Below are 21,035 nucleotides of genomic sequence, written 5' to 3'. Positions count from 1 at the left end.
GGTTGCCGATCACAAGGAGGGAGCATTCATGGCAGAAGTTTGCTTGAGCAGCCAGGAAGAAGCACTCCAGATTTCTGGAGCTCTAGGAACTCCTGGCCCTTTTTTTTATTCTTTCATGAGATGTGAGCGTCGCTGGCAAAACAAGTGTTTGTTGCCCATCCCTAATTGCCCTTGACAACTGAGTGGTTTGCTAGGCTATTTCAGAGGGCAGTTAAGAGTCAACCACATTGCTGTGGGTCTGGAGTCACATAGGCCAGACCAGGTAAGGATCGCAGATTTTCTTCCCGAGAGGACATTAGTAAACCAGATAGGTTTTTATGACAATTGATAGTTTCATGGTACCATTGCTGACACTAGCTTTCAATCCCAGATATTTATTTATTTATAGTGAAAGAAATGCTCCTTCAATATTGACTTCAGTGTGTGTGAGCCCAGGTGTGAAGGAACACTCCTTTAATAGTGATTTCAATGTATGAGAGAGCCCGGGTTTGAAGGAACACTCCTTCAATAATGATTTCAGTGAGTGTGAGCCTGCGTGTCAAGGCAGCATCAGATGAAAGGTCACAAACCTGAAATGTTAACTCTGCTTCTCTCTCCACAGATGATGCCTGACCTGCTGAGTATTTCCAGCACTTTCATATTTATTTCAGATTTCCAGCATCTGCAGTATTTTGCTTTTTAACACTTGTTAAATAGTGATTTCATTATGTGTGAGAATGGGTATGAACTAACACTCCGTTAATAATGATTTCATTGCGTCAGCCCGGATGTGAAGCAACACACCTTGAACAGTGATTTCAGTGTGTGTGAGCCCGGATGTGAATGAACACTGCTTCGATATTGACGTCAGTGTATGTGAGACCCCGGGTGTGAAGGAACACTCCTTTAACAGAGGTTTCAGTGTTTGAGGATGGCAAAGGAGGGCAGGTTTCCTTCCCTAAAGGACGTGAGTGAACCAAATGCGTTTTTATGACTATCGATAGTTTAATGGCACCATTACTGGGACGAGCTTTCAATTCCAGATTTTTTATTAATTAATTGAATCGATGGGATTTGAACCCATGTCCCTAGGAATTAGCCTGGGCCTCTGAATTACCAGTCCAGTCACATTACCATGACGCCACTGTCTCCCCACAGCCATTAAATTTAAAAGGCTTGCAAAATCTGAGGAACGGAGCCTCATTTAAATGTTACAATCACTGTCCCGCCTCACCAGAGTGAGTTACTCAGGCTGCCCCCCAACTCGCTGCAGTTTCCCAGAGGTAGGCACATTTGTGGCGAAGTGGGTACATAATTTGCACCTTGACCAATTTAACCCTCTTCCTTGTGATGTTGAAATTTTCTTCACTGACTGTCCTGCACTCCTCACACACATATGCCACGCATATTTTTCCTGAGGCACAAAAGGAGTAATTATGATTTCAGAGCTGAGCAGCTGCTGGCGCCAATACGGTGCAACTGCAAGGCTGGAAGCTACGTGAATAGCCCATTTCAGGAGGTGATCACCCCACAACTTAAGAGTGTGCAGGCAGAAGACAAATGGGTAACCACCAGACAGATCAGAAAGACCAGGCAGGTAGTGCAGGAGTCTCCTGAGTGCATCTTGTTCTTTAACTGGTATTCAGTTCTAGTTTTCTAGGGCGTACAGCCAGAGCTGAGGCCACAGCATCACGGGTGGCTCAGCTGTACAGTGGGGGAGGAAGATGGGTCAGGAAAATAATGGTGATAGGGAATTCAGTAGTTAGGGGAACAGGTGTTTCTGCAGCCACAGACATGATTCCAGGCTGATGTGTTGCCTTCCTGGTAGCAGGGTCAAGGATGTCACTGAACTGCTGTAGAACATTCTGGGCGGAGAGGGTGAACAGCCAGTGGTTTTGGTCGATATCGATACCAATGACATAGGTAGAAAGAGGGATAGGGTCCTGCAGGCAGATTTTAAAGAACTAGGAAAGAAATTTAAAAAGTCGAATCTCAAAGGTAGGAATCTCCAGACTCCTCCAGGTGCCACGCGCTACTGAGTATCAAAATAGGAGGATAGAGTAGATGAATGCATGGCAGGAGAAATGGTGCAGGAGGGAGGTTTTAGATTCCTAGTGCATTGAGACAGTTCTAGTTTTAGTTTTTGCGAATGAAGCTGGGTAGGTGGAAGGGCAGTAGGAGAGCATTTTGGTGACAATAAGAACTTAAGAAATAGGAGCAGGAGTAGGATATTTAGCCCTTCAAGCCCGCTCTGCCATTCAATGAGATCATGGCTGATCATCTACTTCAACACCATTTTCCTGCACTATCCCAATAACCCTTGGTGTTTTTAATATGCAGAAATCTATCAATCTCAGTTTTGAACATACTCAATGACTGAGTCTCCACAGCTCTTTGGGGTAGAGAATGCCAAAGATTCACCACTCTCTGAGTGAAGAAATTCCTCCTTCTCTCAGTCCTAATTGGCCTGCCCCTTATTCTGAGATCATAATTGATCATGATCATAATTCAGTTTGATTTGCATAATTATGGAAAAGGACAAAGATTGACCAAGAATAAAAGTTTTAAATTGGGGAAAGGCCGATTTTATTTAGCAAGTATGGACGAGAAGCAGCTTTTGTTTCTGTTCGTTTCAAGGGATGTGGGCATCGCTGACAAGGCCAGCTTTGTTGCCCATCCCTAATTGCCCTTGAGAAGGTGGTGGTGAGCTGCCTTCTTGAGCCACTGCAGTCCACCTGGTACGGGAACACGCATAGTGCAGTTAGAGAGGGAGTTCCAGGATTTTGATCCAACAACAGAAGGTGCAGGTGGGACCTGTACAGGTCGGATGGGTTGCACCTGAACAGAGCTAGGACAAATTTCCTTGCAGGGCGATTTGCTAGTGCTATTGGGGAGGGTTAAAACGAACTTGGCAGGGGTGTGGGAACCAGGAGGAAATATTAGAGAGGGCTACCAAGTTACACATAATACTGGGAGAGATGGGGAGCACGAGAGTAGGGAATAGTAAGTTATTAGATGGGGGTCAGAGAAAGGGAGAAAGTAATAAAGTCTAAATCAGGGTTAATGTGCATGTATGTGAATGCATGGAGTGTTGCTAATAAGATTGGTGAATTATGGGCACAGATTGACATGTGGCAACATCATGTAGCTATAACAGAGACCTGGCTCAAAGAAGGGCAGGACTTAGTGTTACATATTCCTGGATGCAGAGTGTTCAGGAAAGATAGGAAAGGGAAAAAAGGGGAAGGGGTGGCGGAATTTATTAAGGGGAGCATTGCAGTGCTGGAGAAAAAGGATATCCCAGAGGGGTCGAGGGCAGAATCTATTTGGCTCGAGCTAAGGAACATAATTGTGCAGTTACATGGCTCGGTGTTGCATATAGGCCACCAACTAGAGGAAAGAATGTAGAGGAACAAATTTGTAAGGAAATTACAAAGATATAGGGAAGTTATAATGGGGAACTTCAATCATCCAGACATAGACCGGGCTAATTGGATCCAAAATTGCCTTAGTGGCAGGGGGTGATGGTCGAGGGTTGGTTTTGCGATTGGAAGCCTGTGACCAGTGGTGTACTGCAGAGATCAGTGCTGGTACCCTTACTGTTTGTACTGTACATTAATGATTTAGACGTGAATATAGGAGGTATAATCAGTAAGGCCACAGCTGACACGAAAATTGGTGGTGCCGTAAATAGTGAGGAGGAAAGCCTTAGATTACAGGACGATATAAATGGGCTGGTAAGATGGGCAGAGCAGTGGCAAATGGAATTTAATCCTGAGAAGTGTGAGGTGATGTATTTTGGGAGGACTAACAAGGCAAGGGAATATAAAATGGATGGTAGGACCCTAGGAAGTACAGAAGGTCAGAGGGACCTCTGTGTACTTGTCCACAGACCACTGAAGGCAGCAGCACAGGTAGATAAGGTGGTTAGGAAAGTATATGGGATACTTGCCTTTATTAGCCGAGGCATAGAATATAAGAGCAGGGAGGTTATGATGGAGCTGTATAAAAAGCTAGTTAGGCTACAGATGGAGTACTGTGTACAGTTCTGGGCACCACACTATAGGAAGGATGTGATTGCACTGGAGAGGGTGCAGAGGAGATTCACCAGGATGTTACCCGGGCTGGAGCATTTCAGCTATGAAGAGAGACTGGATAGGCTAGGATTGTTTTCCTTAGAGCAGAGAAGGCTGAGGGGGGACTTGATTGAGGTATACAAAATTATGAGGAGCATTGATAGGGTAGATAGGAAGAAACTTTTTCCCTTAGCGGAGGTGTCAATAACCAGGGGGCATAGATTTAAGGTAAGGGGCAGGAAGTTTAGAGGGGATTTGAGGAAAAATGTTTTCACCTAGAGGTTGGTTGGAATCTGGAACACACTGCCTGAGGGGATGGTAGAGGCAGGAACCCTCACAACATTTAAGATGTATTTAGATGAGCACTTGAAACGCCATAGCATACAAGGCTACAGGCCAAGTGCTGGAAAATGGGATTAGAACACATAGGTGCTTGATGGCCGGCGCGGACACAGTGGGCCAAAGGGCATGTTTCTTTGCTATATGACTTTATGACTCTATGACTCTCGTAGTAGTGTTAAGGGCAGTGAGGGGCGAGAGTTCCTAGAATGTGTTCAGGAAAATTTTCTACAGCAGTATGTTTCTAGTCCAATGAGAAAGGAGGCACTGCTGGACCTGGTGCTTGGAAATGAAGTGGGCCAAGTGGATCAAGAGTCAGTCAGAGAACATTGAGGGGACAGTGATCATTGTATCATAAGGTTTAGGCTGACTATGGTAAAGGACAAAGAACAATGCAGAATAAGAATAATTAACTGGGGGAAGGCCAAATTCAATGGGGTAAGAACGGATCTGGGACAAATAAATTGGAGTCAGATGTTGGCAGGAAAAACTGTAGCTGAACAATGGGCTATCCGGCACAGTCAAGGTATGTTCCCTTGAAGGGGAAAAGTAGGGTGAACAAATCCAGAGCTCCTTGGATGACAAAAGAGATAGAGACAAAGATGAAGAAGAAAAAGTGTGCTTATGACAGATGTCAGGTAGATATTACAATGGAGAACCAGGCTGAATATCGAAGGTTCAGCGGGGCAGTGAAAAAGCAAATAGGAGAAGCAAAGACAGAGTATGAACAGAGACTGGCAGTTAACATAAACGGGAATCCCAAAGTTCTCTATAGCCATGTAAATAGTAAAGGAGTGATAAAAGGAGCAGTGGTGCTGATTAGGGACCAAAAAGGGAGGCAGAGGGCATAGCTGAGGTATTAAATGAATACTTTGCATCTGTCTTTACCAGAAAGAGAAGAAAATTTAGACACTAGAAGGCTTTAAAATTGATGAGGATGTATTGGATGGGCTGTCTGTACTTTAAGTGGATAAGCCACCAGGATACCGAGGGAAGTGAGAGTGGAAATTGCAGAGGCACTGGTCATAATTTTTCAGTCTTCCTTAGACTCGGGGGTGTTGCCAGAGGACTGGAGAATTGCAAACATTACACTCTTGTTCAAAACAGTGTGTAAAGATAAGCCCAGCAACTACAGGCCAATCAGTTTAACTTCGGTGGTGAGGAAAATTCTAGAAAAAATAATTCGGAACAAATTAATAGTCACATGGTTAATTAAAGAAAGCGAGCATGGATTTCTTAAGGAAAATTCTTGTTTAACTAACTTGTTGGAGTTTTTTGAGGAGGTAACAGAGAGGTTTGATGAAGGCAATGCAGTTGATGTGGTGTACATGGACTTTCAAAAGACCTTTGACACAGTGCCACACAAAAGTCTTGTAAGCAAGATTATAGCTCATGGAATAAAAGAGATAGTAGCAACATAGATATGGAATCGGCTGAGTGACAGTAAACAAAGAGTAGTGGTTAATGGATGCTTTTTGGGCTGGAGGAATGTTTGTACTTCAGTTCCCCAGGGGTCAGTGTTGGTCCACTTCATTTTCAAGCACCAGGTCTAGCAGTGCCTCCTTTCTCATTGGACTAGAAAAATACTGCTGTAGAAAATTTTCCTGAACACATTCTAGGAACTCTTGCCCCTCACTGCCCTTTACACTACTACTAGAGTCATAGAGTTGTGTTGGGACCCTTGCCTTTCCTGATATATATTAATGATCTAGACCTCGGTATGCAGGGCACAATTTCAAAGTTTGAGGATGATGCGAAACTTGGAAGCATTGTGAACTGTGAGGAGGGTAGTGGAGAACCTCAAAAGAACGTAGACAAGATGGTGGAATGGGCGGACATGTAACAGATGAAGTTCAATGCGGAGAAATGTGAAGTGATGCATTTTGGTAGGAAGAGCATGGACAATATAAAATAAAGGGTACAATTCTAAAGTGGGTGGATATGTGCATAAGTCATTGAAGGTGGCAGGACAGGTTGAGAGTGCAGTTAAAAAAGAATACAGTATCCTGGGCTTTATTAATAGGAGCACAGAGTATAAGAGCAAGAGATTATGTTGAACTTGTATGAGACACTAGCTCGGCCTCAGCTGGAGTATTGCATCCAGTTCTGGGCGCCGCATTTAGGAAGGATGTGATGGCATTAGAGAGAGTGCAGAAAAGATTCATGAGAATGGTTCCAGGGATGAGGAGTTGCATTTATGTAGACAGATTGGAGAAGTTGGGACTGTTTTCCTGAGAGAAGAGAAGGCTGAGAGGAGATTTGATAGAACTATGTCAAATCATGAGGGGTCTGGATAGAGTAAATGGGGAGAAACTGTTCCCACTCATGAAAAGATCGAGAATGAGAGGGCACAGATTTATAGTAATTGATAAAAGAAGCAATAGCAACATGAGGAAAATCTTTTTCACGCAGCGAGTGGTTAAGGTCTGGAATGTGCTGCCTGAGAGTATGGTGGAGGCAGGTTCAATTGAAATATTCAGAAGGGAATTAGACTGTTACATGAAAAGGAAGAATGTGCAAGGTTACGTGGAGAAGGCGGGGGATTGGCACGAAGTGAATTGCTTATTAGGAGAGCTGGTCTAGACACGATGGGCTGAATGGCCTCCTTCTGCACTGTAACAGTTCTGTGAAGGAACAGCGATATATTTCCAAGTCAGGCTGGTGTGTGCCTTGGAGGGGAACTTGCAAGTGGTAGTGTTCCAATGCAGCTACTGCCTTTGGCCTTCTGGGTGGAAGAGGTTACGAGTTTGAAAGCTGCTGTCGAAGGAGGTGTGGTAAGTTGCTGAAGTGCATCTTGTATATGGTACACACTGCTGCCACTGTGTGTCGGTGGTGTAGGGAGTGAACGTTTTTTAAGGTGATGGATGGGGTGCTGATCAAGTGGGCTGCTTTGTCCTGGATGATGTTGAGCTTCCTGAGTGTTGAGTTGTACTCATCCTGGCAAGTGGAGAGTATTCCATCACACTGCTGACTTATTTGTCCCATAGCCCTAAAAGTCTCTTTCTCTCATGTGGCCTTTCAACTTCTTCTTGAAGATATTGATTGTCTCTAGTTCAGTCTCTGGTCAATGGTAACGCCCGGATGTTGTTAGTGGCGGATTCAGCGATGGTAATGCCATTGAATGTCAAGGGAGATTATTAGATTCTGTCTTATTGGAGATCGCTATTGCCTGGCACTTGTGTGGTGTGAATGTTAATTACCACTTATCAGCCCAAGCCTGAATGCTGTCGAGGTCTTGCTTCATATGGACACGGACTGCTTTATTATCTGAGAAGTTGCAACTGGTACTGAACATCATACATTTATCAGTGAACATCCCCACTTCTGACTTTCTGATAGATGGAAGGTCATTGTGAAGCGGCTGAAGATGGTTGGGCCTAGGGCACTACCCTGAGGAATTCCTGCAGTAATGTCCTGGAGCTGAGCTGATTGGCTTCCAACAGCCACAACCATCTTACTTTGTGCTAGGTATGACTCCAAACATTTAGAGAGTTTTCCCGTTGACTAAAATTTGGTTGGGGCTCCTTGATGCCACACTCAGTCAAATGCTGCCTTGATATCCAGGGCAGTCACTCTCACCTCACCTCTTGAGTTCAGCTCTTTCTTTCGTGTTTGGATCAGGGCTGTAATGAGATCTGGAGCCAAGTGGCCCTGGTGGAACCCAAACTGAGCATTGGTGAACAGGTTATTGCTGTTTAAGTGGCATTTGAGAGCATTGTCAACGACACCTTCCATCACTTTGCAAATGGTTGAAAGTAGACTGATGGGGAGGTAATTGGCTGGATTGGGTTTGTCCTGCTTTTTGTGGATAGGACATACCTGGGCAATTTTCCACATTGTGGGGCAGATGCCAGTGTTGTAGCTGTACTGGAACAGCTGGGTGTGTGGCTCATTCTGCAGCATGTCTTCAGTACTACAGCTGGGATGTTGTCAGGCCCTTGTAGTATCCAGTGCCTTCAGTCATTTCTTGATATATGAACATACGAGTATCATGTGGAGTGAATTGGATTGGCTGAAGACTGGCATCTGTGTTGGTGGGCCCCTCAAGAGGAGGCAAAGATGGATCATCCATTCGGCACTTCTGGATGAAGATGGTTGCGAATGCATCTATCTTGTCTTTTGCACTGTGCTAGGCTCGCCTTTCATTGAGGATGGGGATATTTGTGGAGCCTCCTCCTCCAGTTGTTTAATTGTTCACCACCATTCACGACAGGATGTGGCAGGACTGAAAAGCTTAGGTCTGATCCGTTGGTAGTGGGATTGGTTAGCTAGGTCTGTTGCTGCTAGAAGGTAGGAAAGTAAGTTGTGAAGAGGACATGAGGCTACAAAGGGATATAGATAGGTTAAGTGAGTGGGCAAAGCAATTTCACATTTTCTCACATTATTTGTTCTAACCATCCCTAGCTCCTTCTTGAATGCCTTCCATTGCTCTGACAATGGAGTATAATGTGAGAAAATGTGAAATTGTCCATTTTGGCAGGAAGTATAAAAAAAATCATCTAAATAGTGAGAGTTGCAGAGCTCTGAGATGCAGTGGGATCTGGGTGTCCTAGTGCATGAATCGCAAAAGGTTAGCATGCAGGTTCAGCAAGTAATTTGGAAAGCTAATAGAATGTTATTGTTTATTGTGAAGGGAATTGAATACCAAAGTAGGGAGGTTATGTTTCAGTTATACAGGGCATTGGTGTGACCACATCTGGAGTACTGTGTACAGTATTGGTCTCTCTATTTAAGGAAGGATGTAAATGCATTGGAAGCAGTTCAGAGAAGGTTTACTAGACTAATACCTGGAATGGGTGGGTTGTCTTATGAGGGAAAGTTGGACAGTCTTGTATCCGCTAGGGTTTAGAAGAGTAAGAGGTGACTTGATTGAAACATATAAGATCATGAGGGATCTTGACAGGGTGGACGTGGAAAGGATGTTTCCCCTTGTGGGAGAGTCTAGAATTAGGGGTCACTGTTTAAAAATAAGGGGTCGCTCATTTATGACAGAGATGAGGAGAAATATTTTCTCTCAGAGGGTTGTGAGTCTTTGGAACTCTTTTCCTCCAAAGGCAGTGGAAGCAGAGTCTTTAAATATTTTTAAGGCAAAGGTAGATATATTCTTGATAAGCAAGGGGGTGAAAGGTTATCCAGGTTAGGCAGGAATGTGGACTCAAGGTTACAATCCAATCAGTCAAGATCTTGTTGAATGGCAGAGCAGGCTCGAGGGGCCGAGTGGCCTACTCCTGCTCCTAATTCGTACATTCATATGTTCATAAGGTAAAATCAGTGTCAGAGCAATGGAAGGCATTCAAGGAGGAGCTAGGGATGGTTAGAACAAATATGTTCCCAAAAAGAAAAAGGGTTGGACTCCCAAATTTAGACACCCCTGGATGTCAGAGAGCATACAGAGTAGGATAAGGCAAAAAAGGGATGCTAATGTCAGATGCTGAGAGCTCAATACTACAGAAAGCCTGGAGGAGTGTAGAAAGTACAGGCATGAAATTAAAAAGGAAATTAGGAAAGCATAGAGAGGACATGAAAAATATTGGCAAGGAAAACCCAAAAGATGTTTTATAAATACATTCGAGCAAGAGGATAACTAAGAAAAGAGTAGGGCCCATTAGAGATCAGAAATTTAACTTGTGTGTATAGGTGAAAGACATTCTTAATGAATACTTTGCTTCTGTCTTCACAAAAGAGAGGGATGATGCAGACATTGTAGTTTAGGAGGAGGAACGTGAAATATTGGTTGGAATAAACAAAGTGAGGGAGGAAATATTAAAGGGGTTAGCATCCTTGAAAGTGGATAAATCACCAATCCCGTATGAAATGTATTCCAGGCTGCGAAGAGGAGCAATTGAAGAAATAGTAGAGTCTCTGACCATCATTCTTCAATCCTCTCTGGTTCCAGGTGTGGTGCCAGAGAACTAGAGGACTGCTAATGTTGTGCTGTTATTTTCAAGGGAAGGAAGGGATAGCCTGAGAAATTGCAGGCCAGTTAGCCTAACCTCAGTGGTGGGCAAATTATTGGGGGGAGAAATGAGTGACAGTATAAATCATCATTTAGTAAGGCACAGATTAATCAAGGATAGTCCACATGGATTTGTCAAGGGAAGGTCATGTCTGACTAACTCGATTGAATTTTTTGAGGGAGTGGATTTCTTGAGTGTGTTCAGGATATTTTTCTACAACATTATGTCCTATAACTAGCAAGAATTTAGTAATGTGCAATGAGCCGGATTAATTTAATTAAGTTCCTCCTCATATTCTCCTCAAGTTCTTTTGCTAATGATCTTAAATCTATGTCCTCTGGTTTCCAATCCTTTGTGCTATCAGAAACAAATCCCGCAACAAGTTCCGTTCACGGTCACCCCTGGCCTTGTTGACTTACATTTTTATAAATTAATTCTCAGGATGTGGGTGATGCTGATAAGGCTGGCATTTTTTCCCTGTACCTAGTTGCTTTGAGAAGGTGGTGCTGCTTTCTTTTTTCAACCACTAGGTAGCTAGTCCCTGTCCCCAAATGCCTCAAATGAAAATTTTCATTCTTGTGTTTATGAAAGTGACTCTTATGTGAAATTTTTTTTTAAAAAAGGAATTTATAGTTGAGCTGGATAAATGCTTTTTAATTTCAAGGGGACAGCGAGCGCTGGATTCGTAACAGTGTTACAGTTTGTCACCTGGTTTGGGCTAGGCTTAGGGCCGAAGCCATGGCAACAGGGGCAGAAAACTGACAAACATTCCTTTTGATTGGACAAGCCTAGTAGCAGGCACAGAACATCTGGGTGGAAAACTGCCAGTCTGTTTGGCAGTCAGTCAGAGTGTGTGTGCGTCCAGCCTGGAGAAGTCGAGAAATAACAGAAGACCACAATCCAGCTTCATTTCCCAGTATCTCTGAAGGATCCTGTGAAGTCCACCGTGAATTCGTCTTGTTTCCTGCATTTCAAGAATGCCTGCTAAATTGCTTTTCAATACCACCTGAAAAAGAACTGTTTTTAAAAACACCTGTATACGTACTCAGAAATTAGACCGTACACTAGTTTAGAACAACATATCTCATCTGCTGTTTCCTTCAAAAACCGAGCAAGTAGTTAACACACATGCTTTTTGCCTGTCTCAGAGCTCTGATATAAAAATCTTTTTTTTTACTTTTTTCCGGTTAATCGATATAGGTATAGAAGTGTGTGTGTGAGTGTGAAAGGACTAAGGTTAAAAAGGGACTTTAAAAATTGATTATGGTAGAAAAGAGGACTTTAAAAAAAAAATTAATGTTTATTGGATATTTAAAAATTTGATCTATGCTATTTTACTAGTTAAGACTTGGTTTATAAACTGTTAATTTTGTTGTTCAGTAAAGAAACCTGGTTTAGTGTGTTCTATTCTGGGGGGGAATTAGTATATCTGGTTGACTGTTTCAACAGTAGGTAAACTTTAAAGAATACGTTATGACCTGTGGAGAAGTGGGACTGAATTAACAGTGCATTCCTCCCTCCTTGGTTGTAACATGTTCAAATGCCTTTGTGACCTCACCCCTCCCTAACTCTGCAACATCTTCCAACCCTACAGCCCCTCCTGCTAAACTGTGTGTTCCTCTGATTCTGGCCTCTTGTGAATCCTAACCTTTTTGTCCCAATGTTGGCGCCTAGGCATCACACTCTGGAATTCCCTCCCTAAACCTATCCTCCTCTTTTAAATATCTCCTAAAAATTCACCTCTTTGATCCACCTCTTTGACCCAAGTTTTTGTTCACCCTCCTAATATCTCTTTGGTTCACTCAGTTTATTTTTGTTCGATTATACTATTTTCCCCTATATTGTTCTGTTAAAGGTGCTTATATAAATGAGATATTATTGTGGAGGACTAGTTCTTAAAATGCTTACAGAGAGTTCTGGCCTTCTAGTCGGAATGGGAAACAAAACTGTGCCCTGCATATTGGCTGTAAGATCCCCATTTTGCCTGAGTTTAATAGGATCAGTCCATTTCCCAGTGACCCAGAGCACAAAATAATCCCTTATTTAGCAGTAAATTCAAACTCACTGAAAGGGTTTAATTTTTTTTCTGGTAATGCATGGATTGCTATGTTTGCACCAATTCCTTTATGCACTATTTTAGTATAGTCATTAATGGGATTAATTAAACAGTTTAATGATCGTGTTAAATTGGCACTTTTACATGAATGCACAAGCAGGGCACTATCAGAGGAAAAAAAGTCAGCAACTACAGGATAGGAAATTGAACATTATCCCATTGGTATAGCAGAGGCAGTATTCTGAGGTTGTGACTGACACACATTGTTCAACAGGATAATGAGAGCTTTACTCTGTATCTAACCCATGCCTTGAGAGTCTTTGATGCAATAGTGTACAGGGAGGTTTACTCTATATCGAACCCATGCTGTACCTGCCCTTTGAGCCTTTGATGTGATAGTGTACAGGGAGGTTTACTGTGTATTGAACACATACGGTACCTGTCTTTGGAATATTTGATGGGATAGTGTAAAGGGAGCTTTACTCTGTATCCAACCTGTTTTTTTGTGCCATACCTACCCTCAAAGTGATTGATGGGACAGCGTAGAGGGAGATTTACTCTGTATCTAACCCCGTTTTTTATTGATGGGGACAGTGTAGAGGGACGTTTACTCTGTATCTAACCCCATCCTGTACCTGCCCTTTGAGTCTTTGATGCAATATTGTACAGGGAGGTTTACTGTGTATTGATCACATGCTGTATCTGCCTTTGGAGTATTTGATGGGATAAAGTAAAGGGAGCTTTACTCTTTATCCAACCCATGTTGTACCTGCCTTGGGAGTGTTTGATGCGATCGTGTAGAGAGAGCTTTACTCCGTATCTAACCTATGCTATACCTGCCCTTGGAGTCTTTGATGCAGTAGTGTACAGGGAGGTTTACTGTGTATTGGACCCGTGCTGTACCTGCCCTGGAAGTGTTTGATGGAATAGTGTAGAAGGAGCTTTACTCTGTATCTAACCCTTGCTTTATCTGCCCTGGGAGTGTTTGATGGAATAGTGTACAGGGTAAAGGCCTGCTCAGGTCGGGAAAAAGAACCCAACCCGAACCCGACCGATCCACAGCGGACCCAAGCCCGACCCGGCCCGAGTCCCTACAATGTCGTCCCGAGCCTGACCCAACCCGACCCCAATCCCACTTGACCTGACCCGAGCCCAACCCAAGCATCCCTTTACTTACCTTGCGACTGGGAAGCTCCAGGAAGCTGGAGCGCATGCGTGATTATGTCATAGTGACATCACTCGCTCACTGCGCAGACTCAGTTTCGTCCCGGACTCCCAGCTCAGGTAAGTTTTTTTTTTATTTCAATACTTACCAGCAGAACACTTAGCGTGTGTGTCTGGCCCGACCCGACTCGACCTAGAATAGGCCCGATCCGACCCAAGCCCGAAAGCCGGACCGGGATAGGGGCCCAACCCGACCCGAACCCGACACATTTCGTCGGGTCCCGTCTGGTTCGGATCGGGTAGCAGGCCTTTAGTACAGGGAGGTTTACTGTGTATTGAACCTATGGTGTCGCTGCCCTGGGAGTGGTTGATAGTTATGGTAGCTGTCAGAAATGATAAAAGGCCCATTCCCCAGTAGTAACCTCCTTCATATTGACAAGCACAAAGTTCTCAAAGAACTCTTTCAATAAAGAAATGATTGTTTCCAAGGATCAGCCTCTGATCAGATTGTGACATGCCAGCAGGACGCTGCTGATGCAATTTTTTGAAGTTAGACCAATATTTTTACTTTATATTCTGCTGGAGGTGCCCATTATTTATGCTGAGTTGATACATTTCAGGCACCAGCTTGTAACCATTAGTGGAACACCAAGTATATTCTGTGCTGCCTAAAATTCTACGTCATGCTCTGTCCTTGTGTGTGTGTGGTTGTCAAAAAACTCCTTTATCAAATTGCCCTGAAGTTAAGGTGTGATAAATTTGAAGTGTTTTAAGGATATACATAAGTTCTGTCGGCTGTGTCAGAGACGGTTTGTGGCTTTGGCTCCCTGTCGTCTGTGTTTTTGTGAGCAGCAGACTGCTTCAAGATGCCATGTGAAATTGGATCTGAATTAAATTACCTTAAGACTCCCTCGGCTTTTTCTCTTTAAAAGCTATTATAAAGATTAGTCTAAAAGTGAGGTCAAACAAAGAGGCTTACATAACTGTTTGTATTATCCATTATTTTCATCCAGTTTAAATCTTGGATTTAAATAGCTGCTTAATTTTTTTAAATTTATAGAATGAACTGTTTCATTCTAATTCTTCTCCCCATCTAGCATGATGAAATTGGTAGCTGGTGAAGCCCTTACCGCTGTTGACAGGAGAAGATTGAACAATTTAATGTTTGTTTCAAAGACAGCCTCACCTTGTATATATGTTAGAATTAACTGCGAGAAGGGAAGGGTCACGTGACAATACAGGATTATTTTGTATTTGTATCCAGTTTGCTATAGCTGCTGCTTTTAGAAGTTGTAGCATTCCAGTGTGGCTAGTGCCATGGGGAGCATGCCTATGATTCACTGAGTAATGAGCTCCCAATCTCAGGAAGGGGAGGGGTATCAGAAGGAGGCTCAAAGGTGAAGGTCAAGGCACATTTCTACAGAAACCTTTGGGAAGTAGAAGACTCAATCCATTCCAAACCTGTACAATTCCTGTTGAATATAGAAATATGGGCAAAGTGGTAATTTGTCCACCTACTAAAGATGTAATAGGGGATTCAAAAAAGGGGCAATGGTAACAAAAAGAAAAGCCTTTATTTGTGTAGCAAAATATATGAGGTTAATGTTTTGGGATAGTATTGAATCTTCTGCTGATGGTTACTCGGAGGAAATTGCATGCTTTTACCTGTTTTTGTTGGAAAAACACTACTTCTAGAGCAAGTAAAAATAACAGGAGCACTCGTATTATTTTTAAACATAGCAGCACCATCCTGTGGAGTATCTTGAATAGTGACCATTGTCATTAGTTACTGCTGCAATGTAACCCACTAATTTCAGAGGACAGGGAGCACCACCAGATCAAAGATATTATTGTTTCGTATGCTTAGCAATAAACTGAATGAATTAGATCACAATAATATGGTCCCACGAGCTAATTTTGTTTGTAGGCGTTAACCTTTTGAGTAGGCCTAACCCTAGGACTAGTGGAGGTGAGTGAGGTCGAGTGGAAAAGGGCCATGGAGGGATTTGCAAACTTAAGTTACAATGGAAATTTTGTAATCTATATTGTTTGAATATCTGGGAAGGAAATGTTCCTCCCATTATAATGTTGCAGCTTTGAAAGTACTGATCTCAATTTTGTGCTTTATTTTTGTTCAGAGAGCCAATAAAGGCAGCAAAGTGATTGAACGGCTGAAAAAAAAACTATCAGAACAAGAATCCTTGTTACTGCTGATGTCTCCAAACATGGCTTTCAGAGTGCATAACAGGCATGGCAAGGTGAGTGTCACCATGTCCAGTCACTAGGTCTATACGATACAAACCTATTCTCCACACTGGCTGGGACATCCTAAAACATTGTGTGATTTTGAGCGAGAATAAAGATAATACTTCCCACACAATGCCCTGTGTAGAGCAGTCAATCTACTCCCCATCTTTCCATCAAACAGTCCACAAAGTGTCCAACAGTGGTCCAGGAATGAAGATTTCTTACTTTTCATCTTTGGGCAGAAGCACCAGGCCTAAACGTAGTGCCTTCACCACAGCAGTATGATTGAAATCAGAAACTCAGCACATTGTGAGCACAACCTCAATCTTTTTTCTCACTACAGTCTGATTTGTCAAAATGGTCACACTTCAATAGGATTGCTGGGCTTAGAATCTCCTGAATGTTCTGTCCACAGCAGAAACATTTTGGACTAGGTTAAATGCAAACAGTTGAGATGATATGGACCAGGAAAGAACATGGAGAAAAAATCAGAATAAATCATGTCAATTCACCACACCTATTTTCCACTTTTTAATATTTTTCTCCATGCATTCTGCTGCTTAGATAATGGTTTAGGAGTAGTGAGACTAACAAATTTCCTATTTGGTGAGACTGCTGTCAGGCATGTGTTATGTATGTTGATAAAGTATATTATTAATTTTATGGTGACTTAGTGAAATTTGTACGTAGTAAGACTGTTCTCTATCTGTAGAGCTATGTATTTCTGATATCGTCAGATTATGAGAGGGCTGAATGGAGAGAAATCATCCGGGAACAGCAAAAGAAATGTAAGTGATTTTATTTCATTTCTGCTAAGATGTTGAACTGTCTATAGTGCAACACAAAAGCAAAATACTGTAGGTGCTGGAAATCTGAAATAAAAACACAAAATGCTGGAAATACTCAGCAGGTCTGGCAGCATCCGTGGAGAGAGAAAGAGAGTTAATGTTTCAGGTCAATGACCTTTCATCAGTTCTGTTTTTCTCTCCACAGATGCTGCCAGACCTGCTGAGTATTTCTAACTTTTTCTGTTTTTATTTATCTGCCATGCAACATTGTAGGCTTCCCAGTGGCTTGTAGAGAAAACACTTCCAGTATAGTTCTAAACTGTTGTGATAGATTCAGTTGTTGTTAGAGTTTGTATTTTTTTTAATTTATACTATCACTGTAATGCTAAATTCATTTATAAGGGATTAACTCTCAAGACTACACACAGGATTTTATTCACATCAGTAAGGTTCAACAGTTTAGATCATGTCTGACTTGAAATGTGAATTGAATTGTTAATCATTTATACAGACTCATTACACGTACAAAGAGGATGACTTCCTGCCACATCTGCTAATCCAGGGTGTTGTTCTATTTTGTCGTTAACTCTCTCCACAGGTGCTGCCTGGCCTGAATATTTCCACCATTTTCTGTTTTTCTTACAGATTTCCAGTATTCGCAGTATTTTGCAGTCATTCTATTCTGTTTACCCTGAGATGGGTTTAGCCAAACTGGTGCTGGGCCATGTTCTTCAGCCATATCAAAGAAGTAAGCTCAGGGTAGCAATTCTGATTAAAAGCTGGGGCAGAGTGCATCAGAGAAGCAGTCACATGTATACACTCGCTCGCCTCTCTCCTTCTGTTCCTCTGTTTCTCTCCTCTCTCTCCCCTTCCCTGCCCTGTCCCCTCTTCTCTTCCTTTCTCTCGCTCCGCTTCCCACCCTCCTCTTATCCTGCTCTTCCCTCTCTCCCCTGCCCTTCCCTCTCTCCCCTGCCCTTCCCTCGCTCCCCTGCCCTTCCCTCGCTCCCCTGCCCTTCCCTTGCTCCCCTGCCCTTCCCTCGCTCCCCTGCCCTTCCCTCGCTCCCCTGCCCTTCCCTCGCTCCCCTGCCCTTCCCTCGCTCCCCTGCCCTTCCCTCGCTCCCCTGCCCTTCCCTCGCTCCCCTGCCCTTCCCTCGCTCCCCTGCCCTTCCCTCGCTCCCCTGCCCTTCCCTCGCTCCCCTGCCCTTCCCTCGCTCCCCTGCCCTTCCCTCGCTCCCCTGCCCTTCCCTCGCTCCCCTGCCCTTCCCTCGCTCCCCTGCCCTTCCCTCGCTCCCCTGCCCTTCCCTCGCTCCCCTGCCCTTCCCTCGCTCCCCTGCCCTTCCCTCGCTCCCCTGCCCTTCCCTCGCTCCCCTGCCCTTCCCTCGCTCCCCTGCCCTTCCCTCGCTCCCCTGCCCTTCCCTCGCTCCCCTGCCCTTCCCTCGCTCCCCTGCCCTTCCCTCGCTCCCCTGCCCTTCCCTCGCTCCCCTGCCCTTCCCTCGCTCCCCTGCCCTTCCCTCGCTCCCCTGCCCTTCCCTCGCTCCCCTGCCCTTCCCTCGCTCCCCTGCCCTTCCCTCGCTCCCCTGCCCTTCCCTCGCTCCCCTGCCCTTCCCTCGCTCCCCTGCCCTTCCCTCGCTCCCCTGCCCTTCCCTCGCTCCCCTGCCCTTCCCTCGCTCCCCTGCCCTTCCCTCGCTCCCCTGCCCTTCCCTCGCTCCCCTGCCCTTCCCTCGCTCCCCTGCCCTTCCCTCGCTCCCCTGCCCTTCCCTCGCTCCCCTGCCCTTCCCTCGCTCCCCTGCCCTTCCCTCGCTCCCCTGCCCTTCCCTCGCTCCCCTGCCCTTCCCTCGCTCCCCTGCCCTTCCCTCGCTCCCCTGCCCTTCCCTCGCTCCCCTGCCCTTCCCTCGCTCCCCTGCCCTTCCCTCGCTCCCCTGCCCTTCCCTCGCTCCCCTGCCCTTCCCTCGCTCCCCTGCCCTTCCCTCGCTCCCCTGCCCTTCCCCCGCTCCCCTGCCCTTCCCCCGCTCCCCTGCCCTTCCCCCGCTCCCCTGCCCTTCCCCCGCTCCCCTGCCCTTCCCCCGCTCCCCTGCCCTTCCCCCGCTCCCCTGCCCTTCCCCCGCTCCCCTGCCCTTCCCCCGCTCCCCTGCCCTTCCCCCGCTCCCCTGCCCTTCCCCCGCTCCCCTGCCCTTCCCCCGCTCCCCTGCCCTTCCCCCGCTCCCCTGCCCTTCCCCCGCTCCCCTGCCCTTCCCCCGCTCCCCTGCCCTTCCCCCTGACCTTCTCTAGATCACCTTTCCTCTCTCTCTCCTTTCCTTCCCTCTCCCCTTTCCATCCCTCTCCCATTCCTTTCTCCTGCCCTCTTCTCACACTCCCTCCTTCCCCTGTTATGTCCACGTGGTGTGATGAAGGTGGTTCCCGATGTTTAGTTCCCCATATGAGCACAGCAAATGTGTTTTGTTATTAGGGTTTCACCCCTTTGGTATTTTATTGTTAAATAAACAGACAGTGACAGGTTTTCTTGTAGATTTAAAAACAAAAAGTCAATTGTTTATTGTTCAGTACGCCTTGCCCTGAAATTGTCGCAACTGCATCCACTCAGGTGTCTGCTCACACACACACATGACACATAGAGAGTGAAAAGGGGAGGCCCACCGAGTCTGTGCTGACCAACAACCACCCATTTATACTAATCCTACATTAATCCCATATTCCCTACCACATACCCACCATTCTGCTACGACCTACCGACACTAGGGGCAATTTACAATGGCCAATTTACCTATCAACCTGCAAGTCTTCGGCTGTGGGAGGAAACCGGAGCACCCGGCAGAAACCCACGCGGTCACAGGGAGAACTTGCAAACTCTGCACAGGCAGTACCTAGAACTGAACCCGGGTCGCTGGAGCTGTGAGGCTGTGGTGCTAACCACTGCGGCACTGTGCAGCCCTCAGTGGGGGTAGGTCACAGTAAACCTGTTGAATTCTCTTGGAAATCATGTTCTCGATGGGTGCAGGCCTGAGATGATTATAGGTTTCTCTCTTGATTGAAAGTTCATTTGAAGATGGCGGATCACTTCTAGTTCACTGCTGTCTAGTGTAGGATTCTACAGCAGGGCATGTGCCTTCTGGCTTGCAGGAAAACAAGTTGCTGGTTGTTGCTTTGTCTTCTCTCTCTTTCTGTCTGGGGTCTGTCTCTTTAGGCTGTCTTTTTTTAAGGTCAAGCTGTGTTACTTCTCACCTCTTGGTAGGAGATGTTCAGATCTCTTCCCCACGGTGATTGCACAATGGCCCAGGACGTAGCTACTTCACACCTCCTTTGTTTCAGAAGAAGACATTCAATTCTGGAATGTTTTAGAATTGGGTGCAATTGACACCTGTTAGTTTTGAAGATTTGTCCTTTGTCCTTGTCAGACAGTTTGAATACACAAAGGCCAATCCCTTCTTTCTTCCATAGCCATTTTGGAGCATTGTTCACTTTTAAAAATGAACCATTATTTTAAAAAGGCAAATGCAGTTTTAATTTGAAACATCGCACTACCGATGTGCATGGCACCTCCCCAAAAAGGGAAAATATGAAATTCCTTGAAAGAAGGGGGGGAAAAAATAAGAATGTTTTGGGTCACATCACTGTACACATTCACTCCTCCATCTTACGACTGCTGCAGCTGACATTGCTTGTAGCAGCCATTTCAGGTTCAAGTTTAAGTTTTTTCATCCTTCCTTTGGATAAGGTACCATTAAAAAAAATTTGTGTTTCTTTTGGCTACGTGTTGTAAAATGGGGTTGTAGTTTCTCTCACACCAGTTTTGTACTACTTTAGGAACTCTAATCTCCAGGACCATGTGATTGTTGGTGAAGCTTGTAGTATGCAGATTTCTGTTACTGCTTGTTGCAAGGTTCATTGTCCATTCAGGCTTTAACCCCTTAACTACTGCTTCCACAATACATGGCGAATAGTTTTCATTTCTAAGGTGATAGTGGGTGAAACATTGTTTTTTAGACTGGCATCTAGCATTTCTTCCTGCCCCTTGTTCTTGCTGAATTCTGAATCTAACTTGTTGCGTTTGATTAGCTTTGGATTTGGAACCTGATCATTTAATTCTTTATTGGGTAGATCCACACTGACCTCATTTTTAATTTTCTTATGATTTTCACAAGAGTGGTTCACTTTAGGGTATGTTACCTTCCCTTTCTCTTTTACTTCAGTGGTATGTTTTACCTAATCTGCCCCATGTCCTCTGGGACACCAATGCTCTGCAGCTTCCACTGCCCTCTCCTGTGGCAATTCAACTAGGTGAGGCATCTCCCTTGCTGGTCATTTTCCTGTTAGGGAACTTTCCTCATCCCTATTTGAATCTTTAAAAAAGGTTTCAGCTAACGATATCTCTGGTGCATTTCCTTCAACTTTTTTGTCTTTATCTTAGCTTCTTTAAATCTTGTTGGCTGTA

General features: G+C 44.7%; 1 protein-coding gene across 2 annotated transcripts in view; it reads left to right on the top strand.

The window, feature by feature from the left end:
• si:dkey-91m11.5 (PH_BCR_vertebrate and RhoGAP_Bcr domain-containing protein) overlaps positions 1-21,035 on the top strand; it is a 632,155-nt gene that overhangs the window by 424,789 nt on the left and 186,331 nt on the right. For both annotated transcript variants that reach the window (XM_068055461.1, XM_068055460.1), the window contains exons 11-12: positions 15,710-15,829; positions 16,531-16,606. In XM_068055461.1, coding sequence (XP_067911562.1) covers positions 15,710-15,829; positions 16,531-16,606 — 196 coding nt within the window. The remainder of the gene's footprint in view (positions 1-15,709; positions 15,830-16,530; positions 16,607-21,035) is intronic.

Source organism: Heterodontus francisci, chromosome 23 (assembly GCF_036365525.1).
Source record: "Heterodontus francisci isolate sHetFra1 chromosome 23, sHetFra1.hap1, whole genome shotgun sequence".
NCBI classification, from domain to species: domain Eukaryota; kingdom Metazoa; phylum Chordata; class Chondrichthyes; order Heterodontiformes; family Heterodontidae; genus Heterodontus; species Heterodontus francisci.
This window is presented reverse-complemented; position numbering and strand designations above follow the sequence as displayed.